The sequence below is a fragment of the Protopterus annectens genome, chromosome 4.part1 (assembly GCF_019279795.1).
Source record: "Protopterus annectens isolate FY-2018-M chromosome 4.part1, PAN1.0, whole genome shotgun sequence".
NCBI lineage: Eukaryota > Metazoa > Chordata > Ceratodontiformes > Protopteridae > Protopterus > Protopterus annectens.
This window is the reverse complement of record NC_056734.1, coordinates 892,054,672-892,081,093: the sequence shown is the minus strand read 5'-3', so window position 1 is coordinate 892,081,093 and position 26,422 is coordinate 892,054,672. Positions and strand designations below refer to the sequence as shown.

Sequence of the window (26,422 nt, the reverse complement as noted above, 5' to 3'; positions counted from 1 at the left end):
GATGTTGGTTTTCCATGTGGCTTTGTTACAGGCATCAGTCCAGAAGTCATCAGTCATGCACTCTAGCCATAACTGACTCTCATATTCTGCGCTGATGGCAGAGATGCAAAATTCTGCAGTATCATTTTGTCTGCTGTCTTCCAGCCAGTAGTATTTTGTTTGCTGAATATCATTCATTTACTAGTCATACACATCTTTCCTCCCTATTTTGTTTCACTTTTTAATGATCCACTTCCACTGCCATGACAGACTTTAGTTCTAGACTAGGCTACCATCATCACGTCATATCACCCAGAAACCTGCCATGAAAGCCAGACACACCTTCTTTTGTAGGGGGCCTTCTGCAGAAGAAATTAAAGATCTGTGTGGCAAAGATGCATCATACTGAACCCTAGATCCAGCTTGCAGAAGCATTTTTAACAACTGTGATAGTAATAGCATAGCATCACCCTTAATATCCCCATGACTTCATGTTTAGGGGTGTCCTGTAATTACTGCATGGGAGGGGTAGCCTCAAATTTCATAAACCCGCCCATCATGAAAAATTCAGAGAGAGAGTGCTGAGGACAATAAGCAAACATTCTCCATTACTGGACATCTTTAAGGAGATGATTCATCTGAACTAGATGCACCAAGATACTGTAGGTCCAGTGCAATGGAAAAGTTGACCTTAATTTACGCACTTTTATGTGCTAGACAATTTGTTTAGATAGTATTAATCATAATCAAGTGGCTTCAGCTGTAGATTGCAAAAGGACCCCCCCATTCTTCAGATTCAAACTGTCCATCCTCCAGGTAGCAAGCCAGAGGTTCTCCTTACCTCTACCCTGCCTCAGTTCTTTCAGGGTTTTAAAATTCACAGACGCAAGTCAGTCTCAGCACAACAAATGCAATGATGACCGGAATTCTGAAAATCCTTCATGTAGACCATCAGATATGGAACCATCTGGGCCCTGATGGTAGATTTCTGAAAAACAAGTGTGTTAAGATTTGCCTAGACCCATCACTTTCCCCACTAGTATCCACAATTTTAGAAATGAAAGTACATAAACACTTTGTCAGTGCAGTAGTGTTTCAAACAAACCTACTAAACAGGGTAGGACTGCCATTGACAAAGGAGTATTTCTAGCAACCTTTCAATATGCCCTTCTTCCCACTCGCTTAACCGGTAATAGAGCTCTGCATAATCTACAGACAACATGGAATATACTTGGCTGCTTTACTGATAGAGAAGACATGAGGCTCATCACTGCCTTGAAGGCAAACAGGCCAACTAACTTCCAATTGTAGAAAAACTTGCTCTTTTCAATAGTGTAGTTCTCTGTAAAATTCTTTGCATGGAACAGTACAAGCCCTTTCATTGATTCATTTGTAACAAACAATATTTCAGGTCTATCAGTTCTTCTGACTCTGCTCCAGTATTACTTTGACATAGCTTTCTATCACCTGTTTGTCACTCATTTCAAGCATCCTCTCATAGATCCCTACATTTATTTCCTTCACCAAACAACTTTTAGGGTACTTAGGTCAGCAAGAAGAATGTAGGTGCACTAGCTATATAATTAATATCATTTAAATGTTTAACTTATCCAACCATATTTGTTAACATCTGTAGTGCAACTTTCCCTGTATCATTTCTGTCAGTAATACAGACTTCATTTCTATGAATTTGTGCAGAGCTGATATAGGAGAGTTAAATTTCCTGGCTGTGTTAGATTCTATTACCAACTGATATACCAAACTGATAAGGACACTTTTTTGCAACTCTATTTTCACTGTACTGTATTTATATATTTGGTTTATTGTTTCTGTCCTTTGTAGACTGCACTGTTTGTTTGTCAGGGTAGCTCTGTAGCTAGTTTCAGGTGGTGGGTTGTTGAGCCAGCCCATCTAAGGTGTTAGCCATTCCCTGAGGTGTATTTTCTGTGTTGCACTTCAGGTACAGACGTCATTTCTGTGAATTTGTGCAGAGCTGATATAGCAGAGCTAAAATTCTTGGCTATGTTGGATTCTATTGTCATCTGATTTACCAAACTGATAAGTGCACTTTTTTGCAAATCCGTTTGCACTGTACTGTATTTATATATTTGTTTTGTTTCTCTCCTTTGTTGTCTGCACTGTTTGTTTTTCCCACCCTCCCTGTCAAGTGTTGTTGTAGTCTTAAACTTGGTGGCTTTGGAATTGCCTGCCCCTGCTGCAAATCTGATTTTTGGTCACTCCTCCCAGTCCAATTGCATTTGATCACTCAACCTAGTGCAGTGAGATCATTTGGGTAGGACTACCCCTTGCTTCTTTGACTTTGGACACTTCTCCCAGTCCTATCTCATCAGCTCAGTGTGCTGAGTAGAGAAAGAGAACATTTGGGAAGGCCAACTCCGTTAGTTCCTTAATCTTGAACTATCTTCTGTTTCCTCCCTCTCCACTTTAAAAACAAACAAAAAATTTAGACTTTATTCAGCTGCTTTTACTGTAATTGTGTTCTTTCATACTTTATTACCTTATTTTTGCTGTGTCCTCTTAAGTGTTCAAGTGCTTTTATTCTGCTGGATTTATTACTGCTTGTTAGTAGCCTGCTTAAATGTATCTGTTATTCTAAGCATCTTAGCTTTGGTTTTAGCACTTGTGCTTTAGGCCAGTTACTTTAAGAAGGTTCTTGTGGACAAACTCTTATCAAAACCTTCTCTCCATACAGCCGCCCAAGCATTTGGAGCACTATGTCTGGACAATTCCCATCAGTTTCTCTTACCAGACTGGTCGACATGGGCATACTGAGACAGTGTAGTAACTGCCTCATGTTTACTGGCAACCCTCTTCTCCTAGCACATAATTCTTCCACCTGAGTGAAATGCATGTATATCAGTAACCTGGAGTCCATACTCTCTCGCGCCACAGTCAGTACTTCTGACAAAGAGGAAAATGACAGCACAAACAGCACACCACTCATGTCACTTGGCCAAGCATGACACACACACACACACACACACACACACACACACACACACACACACACACACACACACACACACACACACACCTATGCAAAGGTCCTCAATAAAAACTTACCTAAAGAGCTGAGACCCCTAAAACACACTCACAAACATTCCGCATACAACACCAAGCATATCACATGCAGCACACAGCACACCAGTGTCTCACAAGCACAGCCCATAAGACAAAACAGTAAATATTACAGCCCACAAGACATAACAATAAACCAAACATACTAGTCATTGGTAACTCAATTGTGAGACACACCTATGCCCCCCTCACAGGCTCAACAAGGTGAAGGTCATGCTCTGTTGTATATCTGGTGCCAGAATCCGCCACATCACACACTCACTTAAGTTTCTCCACAACAAGTACAAGTACGACTCTGTCATTGTCCATGATGGTGTGAATAATTTGAGACTTACCTCCCTGGACGATATGAAGAGAGACATGATTGAACTCTGAGTATGTGTTCCAGGCAGGTCTGACCCTAGCCCTAAGCAGCATCCTACCTTCACCAAGAATGATACCACAATACCAGCAAAAAATAATTGACTGCAACAATTGGCTTAGTTTCTGGTGTCATTCCAAGGGGATCCAGTATCTGTTTGCCTGCAATTACATGGTCGACAGGCCTCGATGCTTTGCCAGAGATGGCCTTCACCTGTCACCACTGAGTTTCTGGATCCTGGCCAAGGCTTTTGCCCCCCTCATTGTGCCTTTTTTAGGCAGTGTCTCAAAGGCAAATCTTTCAACTTAAAAGATCTGTCAAAAAACAAATTGAAGGTCATGCTTCTTAATGGTAAGAGCCTTAACCTGAAAATAGATTCACTGGAGGCTGTTCTTGCACTGGAAAATGCAGATGTCTGTGTGGTCACTGAAACTTGGTTCAGGGCTGCGGAGGGCACCCCTGCCTTACCAGACTCATTCCACACATTCCAGCCCCAAAATGAGGTCGGGAAGACTAAGGGTGGTAGAATCTCTATCTTCATTAAGGACAAACCTCCAGACTGGTTTGCTAGCATGACGCACTGGAACTGCTCCAGGTGCAACTGACCGTTGGCAAGACACCCATCCAAGTTATAGCTAGCTATAGACCCCCCCCCTTCATGACATAGGACACCCACTCCTCTTACCTGGATCTACTTGACTCCATCAAGGTATCCCCTAACACCCTGATCCAGGCTGACTTCAAGTACCCCACCATATACTGGGTGAACGATTCTTGCATTAATGCACTCTCCCAATGATTTCTCGAGTTCATCAATTCTCATGCAATAGACCAGCTCATCTCATCCCTCACAAGGCAGGATAACATTCTGGACTTGGATGTTCTTCGTGTTTCACTGTTGCAGTCATTACATTTGGGTAATCTGCTGGCAGGTTGTCCTCAGTCGGCCTGATTAACAAAGTATTGTGTCCTGCGTCGGTTGCTGTCCCTTCTTCCATGATGTCAGGTCTTCAGGGGTATAAAACATGCAGCCGACGCCATTACATCAGTCTTTCTTGCCATGTGGTGCCCGAAGCAGAAGCAGTTCGCAAGTGCCGGTCGGCCGACTTCTGAAATTTTCGTTTTCGAGTTTCAGAACTGAAGTCTACAACTTAAAGCTAAGTACCCCGTTGGGGAAACTTTTTCTTGCTCCTTACCGATGTCTGTAAAAGTTAATAATTGCATTATTTGTGGGAAGCAAATACCTCATAAAGATTTTCATTTGTACTGTATTCCTTGCCTAGGCCCTGACCACGACGTACCTTGCTATCGGTTTTGTGCTTTATTTAATCAGCGCACTATCCATTTTCAGTCATTTTTGCCTCTAAATATTTCGGTTCTCAATTTAATTATCCAGAAATGACATCCGACTACCTGAATTCGAAAAAACGCAAAGAAAAAGACAGAGACAGGCCGTTGAGGTCCAAAACTGCCAACAACGCTTCTCCTAAGCCAGTCGCCAGTTCGCCAGTAGTCAGTGAGGCGCATTCGCAGCCCCTGATATCTGCTACTTCTGATTCACAGGCCTCTCCTGAGACCCATTCGGAGTCCGGTATGCTGCGAGATGCTTCACCTATGGAACCCACGGATGTCTCTACTTTGGATGGGTCCGGAGCCGCTGTGCAGGCACCGGCTTCTGAGGGTGTATTCAGGCCTTCAGACTTGTATATTAAACTGACTCCACTTTCAATACTAAGGCCTAAATCTCGATTTATGTCTAAAAAACTGATGCCCAGGCCACATGTTCAGGCCCCTATGCCTAAAAAACAAATGATCAAAATGGCTGAAGATCTAATTTCTCTAATCAGGGGTAGTCAACTCCCCCCCTTCTAAGAGGCCTAGGGCTGAGCTTGACTATGAATCTTTTGATCAGGACTTTGTTTCTTCTGACTCTTCTAATGATCTGGATTTATCCATATCTACTTATGAGGATTCTGATGCAGAGGATTCCATTCCCTCTGCTTCCCCCCCGAGGACTTTTCTTTTGGGGAAACTTTACAAAACTTAAGGGAGCATTTCCACTGGGAAAGTCAGGAATTTTCTGAATTTATAAAGAGGCTTAGGGATTTCCTTCTTCTACCTCAGATTAGGCCTTTGGCTATACCTCCTGTACTAGACATTGTTGATGATGTGTTTTCGGAACACAGTATGGCCCCTGATTCCCTGCCTCTGGCTCCTAGTAAACCTGACAGATACTACAGGGTTCCTGAGTCCCACAAGTTCCTTTTCAAAAATCCTGAAGTGGACCCAGAAACCATTTCTCGGGGCCCAAGGGCATTAAGGCTTCTACTGCTAAAAATCCTACCCCTTCTGATAGAGACTCCAGGGTGCTGGATAGATGGGGTAAAAATGTTTATACTTCTGCAACCTTGGCAATCAGGGCTGTAAACTGTCAATTTCATATGCTAAAATATCAACAGCATATCATGGGACTGCTTAAACAGAAAATGATGTTGATTTCTGACTGTGTGGAAAATAAAGATTCACAGGATTTATTGCATTCAGTTGAACAAGTTGGAAAACATACTTTGCAATGTGGTTTTGATTCTTTAGAGGCCCCTTGCAGGGCTACTGTTACTGGGTCTGTGCTTCGAAGGCATGCTTGTCTTAAGGAGCAATCTCTGCCTGATCATGTTAAAGCAAAATTGTTGGATGCTCCTTTAAATCAGGACCGCCGGTTTGGCAATAAGGCTGAAGAAGTTCTAAAAAAGATGGAAGATAAAGCTAAATCTATGCAAACTGTGAAAGATTTCTTACAAGTGCAATCTCCAAGATTTAATAGGCACTGGCCTACTAAGAACTGGTCCTTTCCAGCTCCTTCCAAATCCACTCAAGCCAAACCCAGACACACCAAAAGCACCAGGTTTTAGTCCCAAGGGACTCTCAGAACTAAGCAATGGTGTGCTTCCACTTCCAAATCTGGAAATAACAAGACACCCCCCTATGGAAAACAATCTCAATGACTTTCCTTTAAAATTATCAAGCACCTACCTTTCAGCCGCCCCTTTGGGGGGAAAGATTGCTCTTCATGCAAAAAACTGGGAACTCATAACCCAGGACAAATGGGTTTTAAATACATTGTCCCACGGATACAGATTTCATTTCCACACATTGCCAACACCAAATGGGTGCCCAGACCTGCCCCCAAATCAGTGGGCAGAGGCTCAGAAACAAGTACTTTCCCTCCTAAACATGGGGGCTATTCAACTAGTACCAGAAGAGGAAAATGGACAAGGTTTCTATTCCAGACTTTTCCTGGTACCCAGAAAAGACAAATCATGGCGTCCAATTCTGGACCTGTCTACTCTAAACACCTTTCTGGACATTCCAAAATATAAGATGCTGACTCTTCACCAGTTACTTCCTATGCTAGGCAAGGATGCCTGGTTGGCAACTCTAGATTTAAAAGAAGCTTACCTGCATATCCCAATCAGGGAATCTTGCAGAAGATACCTACGCTTCAAAGCAGGCTACTTGCATTATCAGTTCTCTTCACTTCCCTTTGGCTTGTCTACTGCGCCCAGGGTATTCACAAAGTGCCTGGCTCCAGTAATTGCATTTTGCAGGCAAAGAAATATTCAAATATATCCATACCTGGACGATTGTCTAATTCAGGCAGAAAACCAGGCCATACTTATAAAACATCTGGCGTTTGTAAAAAGGGTTCTAACTTATCTAGGGTACACTATAAATTAAAAGAAATCACAACTGGTACCCTCTCAACAGATTACATTCCTGGGTGCAAGCTTGAATACAACTGCCCAGATGGCTTTCCTCACGCCAGAAAAGCAAATTCATTTGATAACTTACTTCAAACAGGTGGCCACGAAAACCCTGCTATCTGCAAGACAAATAATGCAAGCTTTGGGGTTCATGGCCTCCTGCATTCTTCTAATTCCATATGGAAGACTGCATATGAGGAAACTTCAGTGGTACTTAAAAAGTTTATGGAGTCAATATTGTCACAGCCTGGAAACAATGATTCCTATCATACCTTGCCTACGCCTAGAGTTCCTATGATGGGCAGAGGCCTGCCACCAAAACAAGGGACTACCATTCACACTACCCTCTGCCACCCAAACTCTAACTATAGACGCTTCAGACTATGCATGGGGGGGCTCATCTGACAGGGAAGTGCATTCCGGGCAAATGGAGCCTAAATCAAATGCACCTACATATCAATCAAAAAGAAATGTTAGCTGTACAGAATGCTCTGACAGCCTTTAAGGACTACATTCATCCAGGACAACTAATGGTAAAGACGGCCAACACCACACTTATGTGGTACATAAACAAGCAGGGGGTACACATTCCTACCCCCTCTGCAGACTAGCCATTGCATTGTGGAACATGGCCTTGAGCTACCAAGTGCAACTACAAGCTCAATTCCTGCCAGGAAAACTGAATATACTGGCATACGAACTGAGCAGAAATCTCATGGACCCACACGAATGGAAATTGGAACCATGGATTTTCAACATGTTGACAAGCAAATTGGGGAGCCCAGACATAGATCTATTTGCCTCCCCCCAGAACTACCAGTTGGACAAATTTTGCACAAGAACTCCTCACAAAAAAGCCTGGCAAGTGGATACTCTGTCCTTCAGCTGGAAAAACCTATCAGTCTACGCCTTTCCCCCTCTGCCTCTGCTCTCCAAAGTTCTGCTAAAAGTCAAACAGGACAAACCAAAAATTATTTTGATTGCACCAGACTGGCCACGCCAACACTGGTACCCACTCCTGCACAGTGTGTCTCCATGGTACCTGCCTCAAGACACCTTCCTTACTGTCTCAGCAGGCAAACCAAATTCTACACCCTCAGCTCCTAACATTGAAACTTGCAGCTTGGCTAATCACTTAAATTCACCCTTAACATCCCTCAGCAAACCTTTGATGGATGTCATCTTGGAGGCGAGAAGACCTAGTACTAGAAAATGTTATGCTGACAAATGGAAAAGATTCTGTGCCTGGAATCAATCTCAAGGGATGAGTACAGCAGTGCCCAATTTACCTCAGATTTTGCAGTACTTAACTGAGATGCTTTACGAGGGCCTGTCTTTTTCCTCCATTAAAATCCATGCCACAGCCATTTTAGCTCATTATAACACAGAACCTCCCCTCTTCTCTCATCCTCTGCTCAAGCAGTACCTCAGAGGGGCCAAAAACTTGAGACCACCCAGGAGAGCTCCAACCCCTGCCTGGGACCTTAGCTTTGTATTGGAGAAACTCACCCTACCTCCTTTTGAGCCAGCTGCTACTGCAGACTTAAAATTTCTTTCTTGGAAAACAGCCTAACTTTTAGCAATCACTTCAGCTAGAAGGATGTCTGAATTACAGGCCCTTATGGCAGTGGAGCCTTTCATCATCTTTCATGCGGACAGGGTGTCACTCAGGACCGATCCATCCTTCATGCCCAAGGTGGTATCCAGTGTGGCTCTTAATCAGTCCATTCATTTGCCAACTTTCTTTCCCAATCCACAGAACAAGGGGGAGTGGATTTTGCATTCATTGGATGTGCACAGAAAACTTAGATTCTACTTGGACAGGACTAAATCTCAAAGAAAATCTGAACAACTGCTGGTAGCATTTGCTGCAGGGGCAGAGGGGAAGGCTATTTCAAAACAAACCATTTCTAAATGGATAAGCCATTGCATTCATTTCTGCTATAAGCACCATGGAAAACCTATCCCCCAGGGGATCAGATTTCATTCCATCAGGGCTGCATCTACTTCTGCAGCCTTTCTCAGAGGTGTTCCTACCAGGGATATTCTAGAAGCTGCTACCTGGAGTTCAGTTCATACTTTCACCAAGCATTATGTTTTACCAATTTTCTCTAAATCTAGAGCTGGCTTTGCCACTGCTGTTTTGCAGGGCCTTATAGCTGATCCTAATGCTGTATAAATCCATTCTACCAACCATAGCTTTGGGAATCTACCCAAAAGTAATGACTGCAACAGTGAAACATGAAGAACATAGTACAGTTGTGTACACTTACCATAAATGTAAATGTTCGAGTGTATTCACTGTTGCAGTCCTGGTTACCCTCCCTCCAGCCCCCTGTTTTTCTCTTACTATACCTCTACTTTCTTTTACTATGCTTAAAAGCCTTTTTGGTGTATTTGCTTTTGATTGGAGGTATATTTTTGTGTTTTTAATTTTATTTTGCTCCCCATTTGGGGGACACCTGACATCTGGGGCAAGAAAAAACTGATGTAATGGCATCGGCTGCATGTTTTATACCCCTGACGACTTGACAATATGGAAGAAGGGACAGCAACCGATGCAGGACCCAAGACTTTGTTAATCAGGCCAACTGAGGGCAACCTGCAAGCATATTACCCAAATGTAATGACTGCAACAGTGAATATGTTCGAACATCTACATTTATGGTAAGTGTACACAACTGTACTTTCTCACCAACATGGGTGACCACTGCACCACTCCCGTAGTCTGTTCTTCCCTGTGAGATCAGAGCATTGGACTATCTCATTCGAAGTTTCTATTCCACCCCCCCCCCCCCCCCCAGCCATAATCAAGCTAAAAAACTTCTCAAAAGCTGACTGCAACCTCCTAAGGGAGGGAATCTGTAGCTTCACACCACCGCCCCCCCTCAGAGGATGCAGACAACTGTGCTGAACAGTATGCCAATGCAGTGTACAAGCTCCTGTACAACTGCATGGACTCCGTCATACCCAGCAGAACTAAAACCTGCTCCTCAAGGTAACACAAACCTGTTTGATGGACATCCTGTATCAACAGGTGTTACAACAAAAGGAAAAAACTTTTGTCCAAGGGTAAAAAGGAACAAATTCTAAATTGGAAAAACTCCCTCCTTAGCCTCAACAAGCAAAGTAGATCACTAGTAAACACCTCCAAGGCCAATTATGAATTGAAACTAGCCTCCAAAACAAAGGCAAACCATAAAGTCTTCCTCAGTTACATCAGGAACCTTCGTGATAAAGCCCAAGTTTGTTCAGAATTAATACTTAACTGTACCACTTACACTGATCCTGCTGACTTAGCCAACCTGCTAGCAGATGGGTTCAGCACAAACTTCACTCTCCTATCCCTCCCCAAAGGCCCTTTCAACATCCCTGATACTTGTCCCGCACTTTACATCTCCATAGATCAAGTGTTTCAGGCCCTATCCAAGGCAAAGAACACAGCTTCCATGGGACCTGATAGTATCCCAGGATGTATTCTACACCATCTCCAGCAAGAACTGGCTTCGCCATTGAGTACTCTATTCATCCACAGCCTAAGTACAGGCTTCATTCCAGAAGAGTGGAGAACTGCCATTGTCAGCCCCTTGCACAAAGATTGTGCCACTACTGACCCTGGAAACTATCACCCCATTAACTTGACAAGTGTGATCTGTAAATCCATGGAGCATATTATTATGGATCTCATAAACAAAGGGCATAGGCAATCTCCAAGCACTTGACCCCACCCAGTTCGGATTCGTCAAGGGCAGATCTTGCCTGTTGAGCCTGGTTGGCTTCTTTGAGACTGCCACCAAGGACCTTGATGAGGAAAAGTCAGTTCATATTGCTTACCTTGACTTGGCCAAGACCTTTAACACAATCCCCCACTCTGGCATCATTGAAAAGCTAACAAAACTTGGCATAAATCCCTATCTCATCAAGTGGGTGACCAACTGGCTCACCAAAAGGAGCCTCAAAGTCAAAATAGGCACTTCCATGTCCAATAGCAGACCTGTCACTAATGGAGTACCCCAGAGATCTGTTCTGGTACCCCTACTGTTTGGCATCTATTTCTCAGAGGTCCAGGCAAAGACAAAAGGCCTGTGGCTGACCAAGTTTGCTGATGACTGTAAGTTGGGTGCTGTCATTGACTCCCCAAATGATGTTAACATACTACAGGAGGGACTCACAACAACTAATGATTGGTGCCAAAGTTATGGCCTCAAGCTAAATGCAAAAAATTGTATGACCCCTACTGATTGCCACATCAACAGCAACCCCCTAAGCACACAACCTGTGGTGAGAGACCTGGGCACTCAGGTTTATAACAACCTCACATTCGAACAACATGTATCAATAGTGGTCAGAAAAGCCTTTTAATTAGTTCATCTCATAAGTAAAGGGATTGCATCCAGAAAAAGGGAGGTTACTACCTTTCTATACTCCTACTGGTGAGAAAAGACTACAGAGTCGAGTACTGCTTAAAACATAAAGTTATTACTTAAAAAAAAAAAAAAAATCATAAAAATGTTTTTAATTTTAGGTGCAGTAATCTTTTAAGTGCACTGCGTATTGCTGTAAATTATTTCTTTGCAACTGTTACATGTTTTTACTAGTAGGTGTGAAAACATTGTAGCTGTTTATGCTGGAACTCTGAGGAAATTTTACTAATTTGAATATTATGTAATCAATTAATTTAGTAGGATGTATAAAAAGGGTTCTTGACTTATGGGTGATTGTTCTGATTAAGTCGAGTTACCAGAGGACGGAAGCGCTTAACCTCTATTGTTGTTTTATGAGTTTTTTTAAGTAGTAAATTTATGTTTTGAGCAGTACTCAATTCTGAAGTCTTTTCCCACCAGTGTGACTGTTCTTGGTTTCTGGATTGATTTTGTTGCTTTCTGTACTCCTCTCTCATTAGACCAGTAATTGAGTATAATGCCTCGTTTGGGATGTACCTCTCCAAACATCTGCATCAACTGGAAAGGCCACTGAAATACCTCACAAAGAGAATCCATGGCCTCCAACACCTGTCCTATGCATACATGCTCAAATCACTATCACTCTACTCAGTATCATACAGATTGCTCAGGGGGGATCTGTGTCTCACCTAAAAGGCAATCTTGGACCCTGCCCTACTAGAGATGCTCCATATCTGTAAGCCAAACTTCTCATGCACTACCTGCTCAAAAGGCTTGTATCTAATACATGACATCAACAGAACCTGTTGGAGAGACATATTTGTCTCCCAGAGGCTGACGCATCTCTGGAATAGACTTCCCATGCATGTCAAACAGAGCACCTCACTGACCCTCTTCAAGCGCAACCTTGATGAGTGGATGGGAAACCACAAATTTGTCCCAGGGGTTCCACCTGTGTCCTTTATTGATAGGGGCAACAGGTGCTAACTGAGGTTTCTTTTTGGGGATAAACTCTTGGTTAGGCTTGTAAAGGCCCGAAGGCCATTAGCCTAGTAACCTCCTATGATCTGATCCTATGATCCTATGTTGTTGTTGTCTTTCGGCTTTTCCCTGTTAGAGTCCGCCACAGCAGAACTCTGGTCCGCTAATGATTAGCAGTAGATTTTGATGAACGCCGAGGTGCCAGCTCAACGTTCAACCTTCAACGAAGGCACACCCATTTAAGCATGTCTTTCAAACGCCCACCCAACCGCGGGGAGGACATGCAGACTCCACACAGAAGGCACTTCCTGCACTCCAGCCAAGAATCGAATGGGAGAACCTCTTGCTGTGAGGTAACAATGCTACTGCTGCACCACCACGGAATACGATCCTATGATCCTATAATAAGTATAATTTTATTTATTTTATTTTATTTTACATTTGTTGACCGGGCTAGTCTAGCTGGATATATGTCCATTTTCAGTAGAGGCCCGGGGAGATAAGCTCCACTTATAAAACTTTACTGATGCTAAGTATAAAAACTATTAAGAACTACATTCAAATATAATAATATAATAATAATCAAGTGGTATAAAAAGTAATGGAGTGAAGAAAGTATTGTAGAACATGACAAGAAGAAGTATGTAATAACATTTACATAGAGAGGGAAATGGAAAATAGATGAAAAGAAAGTGAACTTAGGGGTGAAGTAAGTCAGATGAACATGAAATAATGTTAGTCAGGATTGGTACATTGTTTTGTTTTGGATATAATTCTATCAGTTTTTGCCTTTGCTGATCTTTGTATATTGTTGCAATCTGTATGTTGTTGTATCTTATTTATTTATTTTTTGTTTAGTTGTACACTTTTGTATCATATTGATGCTTAATGTTTAACCTATTTTCACCAGCATCAAGGACAAAAGTGAAAATAATCATGGACAAAGGCCCCAAGTCGCAGACTATTTTATGCATTGGTACTGCAAATGTAGAGAGTGGACAGAACAAGAATACATAAATTATATATTGTCTGAAGTAAAGTAATTCAGTAGCTTTCATGATTTGTCATTATTTGTGTACTATAACCCATCTTTTTTTAAAACAAATCACCAATTTTAAGATCGACAGAGCAAAATATTGAGCCAAAATCAGGGATAAGAATGAATATTAATAACAGTTGAGAGGTATGCATTACTGTTACACATATCCTTTCCTTATTTATAACTAGGTTGTGACTAGAAGGGGTTACATGCACCATTTCACATACTTGCTAAAAGAAATTTAAAAAAAAAATCACAGTAACTGGAAAAACTTGGAAGTGAATTTCTACACCTCACATCATCTCTGATAGCACCAAACTATTTAACCAAAATACTGTACTTTCAGTGGGAAAAGCTAGACAAGGGATGTATACAGCAGGTAAGCTACATGAGTGGAAGAACAAGATCATTTGATGACCCAGGCATCTGCAACAGATATAGGTGGCTCCTGGATTGTACCTCACTGCCTTTGCAGAGGATGTCAGTGAAATCTTTATGCATTCGAAGAATCCTGCCATTTTGGGAATGAAATTGGTAATCATCTTGAGGCAAAAGCAGAGAAGGGTTGGACCTTCACATCTGAAAGCTTAACATTTCATCCAGTACAGCAGATCTTGACAAGAACCTAGAGGAATCAATGGAGACTATGGCTGTATCACAACTAAGCAACCAACATCAGGGGAGGGAATTGTGATTAGCAGACTTTATTCTCCAGCAGCAGCAAAACCTAATGTAAATCTGCAGCTCCTTAAAATCCAGGTGACCAGAAGGGTGGAGAAGAGCGAATTACTGGTGCATGTAACTTTCCAGAATTTTGGTGTTAACAACAGTGTGTTGTTTCACCTGTTCATAAGAAAACCTAATAATTCTTATTTTTTTAATTTTTTTTTTAATTAATGTAGTACAGCATGCCTTATACACAGTTTTACACATGTTTCTGTGTATAGAGAGAAAATGCTAACAGATTTTCAAATGTTGATCTTTATATGTAGACACAGTGTATGTCCCTTTGACAGTTTACAATGAATTTACTTCATGCTAGGTGATTCTTTTAGTGCCACCCTTTTGTTGTAGTTGTATTTGGTCTTTTTTGACTTCTAAAACTTCTCTACCGTGTTTTTAATGTCTGCAGTAATCCTTTTTATTAAAAATATTAATGGTTTTGCTGTTAATAGCAGGTAAAAAATTAACTTTTAGATTGAGGACACCCAGCACTGTTGCACTGAGTGTAAAAGCACTAATTATGACAAAGATGACCTGAATTGTATTAGAAGCTTGGGAGCTGGAACAACCAAGTGAAGGAGGGTGGGAGTAAGTCATCAGTGACAGTCTGTCCATCTTAGCAGCTGGTATTAGTGGTTTCAGTCAGCTGATCTGTACCATATAAGCAGAGGCTTGCAGGGTTGACTGAGGCCATGAACTTGGCATTCTTAAGCAGGTGACGGCAGTCCTCAGTGTCATGTGGGTAGAAGTGCATAAATGCAGAGTTATGACATAGAAACGACCCATGGTGTCATGGCTGCTGAGGTTAGTCACATGGAGGCAGGTTTACGATTTATTTATTGACATTTGTTAACCGGGTTTGTCCAACTGGGCTTGTGGCCCATTTTCAGTAGAGACCAGAGGAGAAAAGCTCCAGTAATACATTTTAAAACAAGTGCTATTTTAAAAAATATTGATATAATAGCAGTTATAGCAAAATGATTCACATATGTTGGGATACATGCATAAAGTTAAAGTTGCATTAAAAAGAAGCTAAGTAACAATTTTACATTGATATAGTTCAATAGGTCAACAATTAACATTTTTTGTTTGTATAAAATTGTGCAAATGCATAGTAGACACATTGGAGAGAGAGGTGAAATGAGGTACTGAGTATGGTCCTTTTGAGAGTACATAAAGGGAAGGAAGACTAAGTAGGGTCATGGCAAGGGACGATTCTAACTGAAATGCTGTAATGGCAGGGATGTGGATGGTGCAGGCACACACTACCTCCTTGGCTGCTTGAAAGATGGGCTGTCCAGTCATCTTTTGCCTCCCTGCTGGGAATACCCAGTAGAGGGAATGAATAGACCGAAGGCCAGTAAGAAGAAGCCCTGATGGTAGACATTTGAAAACTGTAAAGCACATAGAAAAAAAATATTAGACTGAGTTAATGTGAACTATATTAATAAAACTTGATGTAGCATGTGGAATTATGTGATTACTGTCCAAAAATGGGAAAAAGACAGGCTTGTTAAGCACCTTTCTGACATTAGTAATGTGCATGACACACATTTGTTAAGTATCTCTTAAGTGCTGCTAAGATTGGGTCATGCTATGAGGATTAACAGCAGACAGTTCCAGCTGCAGAAGAAACACCACAGAATGTAAAACAGCTTTAAAAGCTGTTACACATTTCAGTCTGCAGTATTTAAAAGGTGTTGTATAGTAAAGTATCTAATGACTTTTAATGGCTTTCATTCTTCAAAGGGTTACTTCATTTCTGCCTGCACTGTATTTGGCTGTGTCCGCGGTGGTGGTGCTGCGGTAGCGTTGTCGCCTCACAGTAAAGACGCTGACCGGTTCGACTCTCAGCTAGAGTGTCTTCTGCGTGGAGACATGCGTGAATGGGTGTGCGTTAGGGCTGGCAACTCAGCACATAAAAATCAACTGCCACTCATTAGCGGACCAGAGTTCCGATGTGGCGACCCCCAACCGGGAAAAGCCGAAAGACACAACGACATATGTTTTGCCATATTTCAAAGGTTTTGAAAGCCTGGTAAAAACACTTTACTCTCCTTTACTAACTGGCAGTACATGGAACAAATAAAGCTTTATGCATTACAAAGAATTATATGAGCTCACTGATCATTAACCCTTGTGTCTTTGACATGGATGCCAAGCTTCTCCTCTGATGTTTCGCCCCTGAAGTGAATTTCTTGACATCCGTGTCTCGAGCACAAAACAAGTCGGTTTGGAGTGGAGGCCCTGCCATGACTGTCTATATGATAAATGGTTTGTATTTGTTAGTTGTGTAGGTATACTTTATTACCCAGTTTAAGGAAGTACTCTGGTGCTTTGCAAAAAAAAAAAAAAAAAACTCTTGCTTGTAACAGCACCAACTATGAGTATGTAAAACTTCAGACTGGTGAAGACAGTGTGTGTACTATTCAGCTGAGCTGGTACTAAATCAAAGAAATCTACTGATCTGCAACCCCCCACACTGCAACATAACCTAAGTATAACAGCAATTCTGTTTCCTGTGCCAGTTTAAAGGTTATGAACTTGTGAAAGTTGTGAGTTTGAAAAATGAGTGTCATCTTCCTAGACAGAAAATCACTTTAAGAGCTGTACAGCCTTTTTTTCTTATTCAGTGCTTCACCAAGTATGCATTACATAATCGGTCATGTCTCTGGACTGAAATAAGCCTGAATCATCTTAGCAGGAGCAAAGCTAGTTAAAAAAGAAAAAAAAACATACACACACACAGTGACGCCTTCTCTTTCTAAATGCATTTCCTGTTTTGTACTGCAGGTCTCAGCAGAGTATCTTGTCTTTGTTGAAGGATCCATCTCAAAGAAAGGAGCCTACCCAGAAGCTGACAGACAATCATATCCTTTTAAGTCTGATACTGTAATACTGACAATAATTGCTGAAATTGACCTGTATTGGTTGGATTATGGCTTCCCGCATTCATATGTTACATAATAAGAACTGAAATTACTTTTCTTTATCTTAATCACTGGTTGTTTTAAGCAAAGTGAAGAACAGCAGACAGAGGATTACATATATAGGTGCAGGACAGTACCAACAAGAACTTTTGCACTTTTGGATAAGATGTAGACAAATGCTAGTAAGTCCTGAGGTGTCTATATCATATGAGCGAATCGCACAAATTGCGAACGCTCATAATATCGAACATACCAGACCTCGAACTTCCTATTGTGGGGGGCCGTGCCCCCCCCCCCGCTAAATATATATTCCAACTCCAAGTTCGCACTACAGTGAGGAAAGGGCAAATATCCCATTCTTCACTGTACCGCAATCTCAGAAAAAGCACTTCGAGGTCCGGTACGTTCGATATTATGAGTGTTTGCAATTTGTGCAATTCGCTCATGTGATATAGACCCTGTCCTGAGTGCATAAAGCATTTATATTTCATACGAATTTAACAGATGGTGCTGAACAGCTAAGGAAACAGCTATTTCTGAAGTGATGTTTACAGTTTCCCTTCATTAGAAATTGCATGTCTCAGTTTTATGGGAAGTGGAATATTGACAAACTGAAAATGCCACTAGGTAACGCTCGTACTGTCTTCCAGTAGGGGGAATGCCTTTTCTAAAGACTTGTTTGAATCATAAAAAATACATGTTATGTTGAAAATGTTCTTGGAATTTCTTACTTATTGGGTTGGGTAGATGTTCTGAATGATCGCAAAAAAAGTAAAACCAAGGAAATTGTGTGCAGACAGTGCAGATACTAGCGTTTGAATTGTAATGCTTACTGATCAGAGATGGTCTGTAAGATAGAGAAGTATACATGCAGGGTTGATAAAATAGGAGAGTAGGTTTGATGAAGTTTGGGAGGTAAGTTGCTAAAGATATGAGATGCAAGTAAGTGAAGCACTGATGTCTAAGGTGCACTAATTGAACCACAGCAGCACAGTTGCACACTAGTACTGAAGCAGTTTTGATTGTTACTGTTTCACAGTTAGTTCAGTCTTTAGTGAACTCACTACTCATATATCGAACTTTAGTTTATTCTTGGAACTAAAAATAAGCCTTCTCAAATATTTTCATTTCTGTTCTGTAGAAATCTGATAGGATACTCATTCCTTCTGCTTAAAACATAGATAAAGAATTTGGTTGAAGTCGTGTGCAGTAATGTACTAGTGTAGTTAATATGTGTGGGTACCATTTGTCAAACTAAAACCTGCAAATAAAATTAATGTGACTGAAGAATATTACTAGGTGATAGTGCATAGGTCAAGTTTACATGACATGAACCTTCTGTACCTTTAGAAAACAGAAAGTATGTATTTTTTCTTACCAGTATCCATAGGAGTTATGCAAAGACAGTATGAAATGTAAAAGAATGCTTACAGCACACAGGGTTAAAACCCTATCTATGGCCCAGGCAACCTGTATCTGTGGTCCAGGTGATCTAAGTTTGATTAGCAGCTTGACAGTGCAGGCAGGGCCGATGATAATACCTACAGTATGAGGGGCACAAAGCTGTTCATTTCCATGACAGAGATCAGGGAAATGACAAACACATTACCTGTGGGTGGGTTTGGCAGTCTTGCTGATGGCAAATCATGGCAGAAGTTAGGGGTGGAGCAACTCTGATGTCCATTACACAATGCATTAGGTACACACAGAGCAGTATGATGCTGTCCCAGTTGCCTCAGTTTCCTCACTTCTTCTGAATATGGATCAGCGTTAGTCCAGGGGCATGGGTTACAGTTAGTCCAGTGACATGGGTCACAATTAGTCCCAAGGACATGGATCAGAGTTAGTCTAGGGTGGCAAAGTTTTGTTCAATAAACCTGGTGGATGAGAAGGGGTCCTGGGAGCTTTAAGAAGTAAAACTCTAGAAAGAGCGGCAGAGTAAAACTAGTTGAGTAGATGGGAATATGAATGGTTAACAGGAAGTAAGAGTTAATATAAAACAAACTAGCCTACTTCTTGGATAAGTTTCCCTGTTTAATATAAAGTTTCTAAGATGAAAATTTTGTCATATTGCAGAATTTAGTTTTCTCTGAGATAAAGTAATTTCTGAATTAGTATATTTAATGGGCAGGAGAGCTGGGTGGGAAAGAAGGGGGTAGAGCCCCTTGCAAAAACGCTTTGAGTGACATAATGAGATTCAGTTGTTGCTGTTCCACTGTCAGTTCAATGCCTAGCATTTTTTGAGTATTTATCATTCTTGTATTGAACTTTGGACGCAGGGCCAAAAACATCCTTTAAATTATTTTCATTTCTATTCTGTAGAAATGTCATCCATGCTACTAAAACACAATATGCCTTTGTTTATGGAGGACATAATGTACATTTGGAAGTAGTGCCTGAAATGACATTTTGTGATATCTCCCTATCAAATGTCCTAGTGTTCATATTCTAAAGCAGTGACATAGGTTTTACAGAAGGATCAGAAAATGTTTTGGGGATAAGTTTTAGTCAGAGATCTACAATTCGATGAATGGTATCTCAAGAAATTGAACTTCCCCATCCTAAGATCTTGAACCGAACAGTCCCTAAATGCTTTTGCATTTATCTGATGTACTGTCAGTTCACAATAGTGTGAGTGCATTTTCTACATTTTTCCATGGTTGTGCAACGACGGAAATAGAAAATGTATATGGGGGTGGGGTAGGGGGGTTGATTTGAGCACTTAGCTTGTCACATGAAGAGTTGCAAATGAGCTGACTTCCATGATGTCACCCACAGATTTTATGGATGTGATGATTGATGAGTTTAATTCTTCCTGATTTCTCTTCATTGGTAGTGGGGTGGCTTCTCACAGTAGACACAATTTTAGCACTAATGGTGTGTATTGCATGGTGTACTTGCAATGTATGTGTGTGTTTACCCTTGTTCTTTTGTGTGACATTGTCTCTGTGTACAGTTTACAGTGAGGCAGTTGTAATGTGTGCATATTTTTCTGCCAATATGCAGCAATCCCTCAGTTAATCACATGTATTAGGGTAGCCTTGTTAAATATCCATTTTATATTTTGGCATCCTTCTTATATCAGAATATTGTCTTATTTAACATTGAGCGGAAAGAAAAGCTTAGCGAGTTCACAAATGGAATTGGCCTGCTTACCCTAACAAAAAAATGTTGCTTTTGTTTTACTTCATTTGGTGACTTATTTGTTTTTAAACTGTTGCTTCTTCAAATTGATTTCACATTCCATAACCTCGGTTAATAGTAATTTTGGTACTAAATTACTAATGTATTTTTTTTTATTTTCATTAACACATTATGGATTGATATTTATCTGCCCCTTATTCTCCTAGGCCAAGCTAAAATTTATTATTTGACTTAGAATTGTGTTGGCTGCTTAGCATTTTCTTTTATTGCACATTATACTGGTTGCTGTTTAGTCAATGCATTCAGTTTCCATCATTATTTTTTTAATTTTTGTTGTTCAGCAGATTGATTATGTTTAGTTTGTGTAGTGGAAGAACACAGAATGTAAAGTCCTGAATTAGCTGAATTTTAAAGTGACAGAAATGAGCATGAAAACAAATACATTTTTGTAAGCCCGCTGTGCACCTGTTATGTATGTATGTGGTGGTGGGGATATGCTTTTCTGTCCCTCACTGTGAGGTCACACAATAAGGAAAAGGGAAAATATTATTACATATTTTTTCTGTTATATAGCTTATTAGTTAGTACATTCCGCCATTTCAGCCTCAGATTAGCTAAGTCGGAACTTTTTAATCAGGATTTTAATCAGGATACACATAACATAATTAAAGAATGGATTGTAATTTAGGATGATTCCTAACAGTCTTCTACATTGGAGTTCTCAAACAGTGATTTCTAGTCTCAAGCTAAAATATCATCCTTGATAATACTGTAATTAACCTCCAGTTATGAAATTCACCAAGGAAAAGAACTAATTAAATTCTATGTTAAAGAAAACTTTATTTTGGTAAACCTTACCAAAAGGATGAAGAATGATTGATGTTTTAGCAGAGCTATCAGAATTAGAAAATATCAAATCCAGTTCATTAGTCTCTCTAGCTGAAGTATGAACTGTTTTAAGCAGAATTAATGTAGTCCATATATTTCATAATGGATATTATAGTGTAGACAAAGTAAAGACATCTAAAACAGATTACTAAATTTAATTTACACTCAGCTGTTCTAGAAAAAGGCTTTACACAACTGGCTTGATATTAACAGTTTTATCCATCCAAGCTTGTGAGTCACAGTGAACTTATGTTGAGACCCCATGTACAGTCATTACCATTCAAAGAGTTTACCAGGCAAGGGGTGAAACAGAAGTAGATTGGCAGACGTTTCTTCCATATCACACACATGTATGCACACCTAGGGACAGTTTAGAAGTCACAACAGCCAGCAAAAAAAAAAAAAAAATACTCCCAGGATACTCAAAACTGAGATTTATATTTTCACTTTGAAGTCTACAATTTTTGCTTTAAATGAAATACCATTTGCAAAATACAAACAAACCCTATTACCAACAGATGCCAAATCTCTACAATTATGAATATAAGTTTAAATATAGCCTTTAATATCCAGTACAAATGTTTCAAATTCATATCAGGTTTCCTTAAAAAAATGAATTAATCCAATGTGTTATTAAAACATCTTGGATTCGTAAGCAAAGCCTTAAGAGATATTGACGTTTTGTAGTCCTTCAAATGAAATTGCTTCTTTGAGTTTGTTAAAGTAATGATTAAATTCAGTCTAAGGTAAAGTAATGGCATCATGAGAAGCAAACCTATTTTGTGATACTATAGAAGACTATGAAATAAAAGTCTCCTGTTTCTTGCTTAAAAACATGTGTCTTAACCAACTGTCATAATTAAGTGCTCCATTGCAAAGCCCCCATGAAATTTACTCCTGAAATAGGTAGCTGAAGTTAACAGTTTCTAAACTATTGACTGTGACTAACCTGATCTACCGATTTACAGAGGGACTGCTGTCGTTGCATGATGATCAAAGGCAAGGGTGCTATCAAACCTAGATCTGAAGTCCTTAACAATAGTGAGTTGTCATTGACAAACACTACTGCTAAATTCCTCTAAAATTGAAACAATGCTTTTTGGCACTAGGCAAAAGCTCACTTTTATCTCCACGCCTGTAAATATCCTTGATCATTTTAAAAATAATATTGAAAAAGTCACTCCATTCAAATGTTTAGGGATTTGGTTGCACCCTTTTCAAAATTTCCAACTCCAACTGGACTACACATGTTGAAATATCAACTCTTTCCTATTCTACGCTAGTACCATCTTCCCTTTTCTATCCATACCCTGTAGAAATGCCATAGGTAAAGGTATCTTACTGGCCTAGCTAGATTATTGTCTCCCCCAAATGTCCATATCAAATGCCATTTGCAGATTCATCACTCTTGTCTCCCCAAGAAATGAACACCACTGCAAAACCATTGAAAACGCTAACTGGCTACATGTGAAACAATGTGCTGACTTTCTACTTGCCTCTCAGCTAATTAAATTTATCAAGTATGACACCTTGCCCCACTAGCTTCCAGACTCAAGAGACCCACCTACAGGTAATCTTATAAATCTTAACTACTCATGTCTTTTCCTCCAACCCCCCCAAAGTTAGGGCTCAGTGCACAGACCATACTTTCTCAGTCATGGATACTTAACTGTGGGAATCTCTTCTTTCTTTTCTTAAAGTTCATTTCTCTTACCTAATTTTATGATCTAAAATAAAAGCCCATTTCAAGACTCTATCAAGACTCTAGGAAAATGCATCTGCTGTCTGTCTAGTCATATAATTTAACCTTTTCATACCCTTCTTCCCTCTACATACTTTGCTCTGACTCCTTTTTATTGTGGTTCTTTCGTCATGCCATCTCTAATTTCCACTCTGTATAATACATGCATATATTGCCTTTTGACACTTGACTCTGTATATAATGTCATTTTTCTATTGCCTTTATAACTCAAGCCAACTATGATATTCACTTTGTATATGTATATTGCACATTTTGTCATTTACTCTGTACATAATGTTATGTTTCTATTGTATTTATCCCAGGCTGAGTCTGAAATAGGTCCAGTGGGGTCAGTGCTCTACCCCAAACAAAAACAATATAAAATAGAAATAAAATACTACCATAGACACATGACGGTCAAAGGCCAATTTACTTTGTACATGTTTTCCCAAATCCATGACCACTGGATCTACTCTTAGAGGTGTATTATCAATATGGTAGTTTCCAGGGGTAGCTATCTTGCCAAAGGATACTGTTACGCATTTATTGGCAATGAGTTTTAGAGCATGACTTTGGCAACAGTTATTAGTATGTGTCAGGCCTTCTTGGAGGGTGTTTGTGTCATTGGGAGATTCTATTCCTGTGTGTACTTTTCAATCATCTGCAGACTTTGACAGCCAGTGGCCCTTAACATTGACTTTTGACTTCAGAGAAGTAGGTGCTAAAAAGAAGGGAGCCCAGCATGAGCCTTGAGGGTCTCTGCTAGCCTCTGGCCCCATTGTGGAGGCAGACTTTTCTGTCGTAACTTCTTGGGTACTATCTGTGGGCAAGTTGGCTATGCAGTGGTTGACATGGGGGGGGTTAATATCAAATTTCACAACTTTGTCTTCAGTGCCCAAATGGAGTGTTGGATCACATGGTCTCTCCAGTTCAAGGTAGGCAGTGCGCACTGTTTTCTCCCTCTACCTTTGCTTTGGTTAATGTCTTGTAGAAAGAGTAGGCATGACCTACCCTTGAGAAAACCAAACTGGATTGGATCCAGTATCTGAAGGTTTCCTATGTCATTGTGTATCATTTCCATGATAATTCTTTCCCTGGTTTTGCGTATGGGACTAGTCAGATATATGTGTCCATAGTTACCTGGGTCAGTAGATGGCCTGCCCTCCATTTACTTGGCATGAAGCCTCTCAGAAGGCTGTGGATAAATAGTGATTGCAGTGGTCATGCTAGGTCATGTTTTATGCTGTTAAGGAGGTATCCAGGGATATTATCAGGCCGATTAATGTAGTGTTCTTGGCCTTGTAGAGTACATTGAGGACCTGTCCTGTAGTGGTAGTTGGAGGTGTTATGGTGAAGGTATTTCCTGTGGGTAAATCTGGGGTTGGATAAGCCACTCCTGTTTGTTGTTATTGTCTTACACACACACACACACACACATACACATGCAGTAATTGCACATTGCCAGATTTGAACACCTGCATGTCTAAGTCCATATTCTCTAGAACTGTGCACGGACTGCTGACGTAGCAGAAAAAGTCATATCACAGTTGTCAGAAAGCAGATACTTGAAGGGATGACTTGAGCAGTGTGTTTAAATGACTGTTTTTCCTCAAAGTAAGTACAAGACGTAGTGGGAATCCCTCTCCCTGTGTAATTGTTACCATAAAGTTGAATTGTATGCATCAATTCTGTTGTATTAGCTAGTCCTGCCTTTTACTGTTTGCTGCAACACTCATACTAGTTAGAAATTGTTGGATTTGAACACCTGTCTCTCTAAATCTGTATAACTCCGAGCTGTGCAATAACTGGTGACTACTCAGAAGTCACTGTTACAGTCAAGTTTCTTGTTTTATACCATGAGTCTTTTTTTCTTTTCGAAAATGTTTTTATTAATTTTAAAGACAATAACTTAACAGTATAGTAACAAGAAAAAACAAACTATATACAGTGTCCATATCAATTAAAAAGCAATATACATAGGTTCATAGGTTCATACTAGGCTATCTGCCCTGGGGCAATTATAAGCCTAGCCCGATTCTGTGTGGCTTACGCCACCCCTTGATTTGAGTATACTGTGCCCTTTTTAAGGTTTAATTTACTGTGCCTCTGTCTAATAGTGACACGGGAGTAATCCCTGGGACAAACCAACGATCCCCCATCCACCTATCGAGATTCTTCTTGAAGAGATTCAGTGAGGTGCTCTGCCTCACATGAACTGGAATTCTATTCCAGAGTGAAGGGAGCCTCTGGGTTATGAACCTGTCCCTCCAGCAAGTTCTATTTATTTCTGTGCTGAGGTTCAAGTCCCTCGAGCGTGTGGCTCTAAGGGATTAAGATTTACTGAGGTGGAGCATGTCCATTAATTCTGGATTTGACATAGCTTTGTATGTCAGGCATAGATCGCCTCGAAGTAGGCGGTATGCAACTGAGTAGAGCTGGAGTTTTTTTAACCGAGCAGCATATGGCATCTGTTTGAGACCCTTGATCCTCTTGGTGAGATCCTTTTGGGGTCTTTCTAATTGCTGCAGGTGTCGGGTAAGGTACATCGCAAAAGGGGCATTGTATTCTATGATGGGCCTGATGAGGGATGAATAAAGGGGCATGATTACCTCTCTTGATCTAGATGTGAAACCCTTCGTGATGAGGTGGGCTATGTAGAAGGTCTTTCTAACCACTTTGGCAATGTAGTTTTCAAAGGAGAGATTGCTGTCAACTTGGGTCCCCAGGTCCCTAATAACTTTCTCTGTACTTAATGGGTTTCCACCTATGTGGTAATTTGTGGGCACATTGTTTTTGCCAAAGGGTATGACTATACATTTTTTGGCATTTAGCTTTAAACCATGGTGCTGGCACCAGTTATCTGTCTCTGTGAGACCTTTTTGAAGGATGTTTGTGTCAGCTGGAGAGTTGATTACGGTGCCCAGTTTGCAGTCATCAGCGAACGTGGTGAGCCATAGTCCTCCCACGTTTGCCTGTATCTAGGAAAAGTATATACCGAACAAGAGTGGTCCCAGGACAGAACCCTGTGGGATGCAACTTGTGACTGGTTTCGAGTCTGACATGGCTCCAGCAACTCTCACTCTGTGGGTTCAGTCTTTGAGCCAGTTTGCGACCCATCTTGTGACATAGGGGTTTATATTTAAGCTGGATAGCTTATCTATGATGCCAGAGTGGGGTATTGTGTCAAATGCCTTTGCAAAGTCCAGATAGGCTGTGTGGACTACCTTCCCTTCATCTATGGCTTTGGTGACTGTTTCTAAGAAGTCAACCAGGTTCAAAACGCAGGATCTGCCCTTGACAAAGCCGAACTGGGTAGGATCTAGTGTCTGTAGGTCCCCAATGTCTTTGTTTATGAGCTCCATGATGATCCTCT

At 40.7% G+C, this 26,422-nt stretch overlaps 1 protein-coding gene across 2 annotated transcripts in view; it reads left to right on the top strand.

The window, feature by feature from the left end:
- Positions 1–26,422, top strand: part of ALG3 (ALG3 alpha-1,3- mannosyltransferase) — a 526,609-nt gene that overhangs the window by 360,933 nt on the left and 139,254 nt on the right. For both annotated transcript variants that reach the window (XM_044070631.1, XM_044070632.1), the window contains exon 7: positions 17,140–17,216. In XM_044070631.1, coding sequence (XP_043926566.1) covers positions 17,140–17,216 — 77 coding nt within the window. The remainder of the gene's footprint in view (positions 1–17,139; positions 17,217–26,422) is intronic.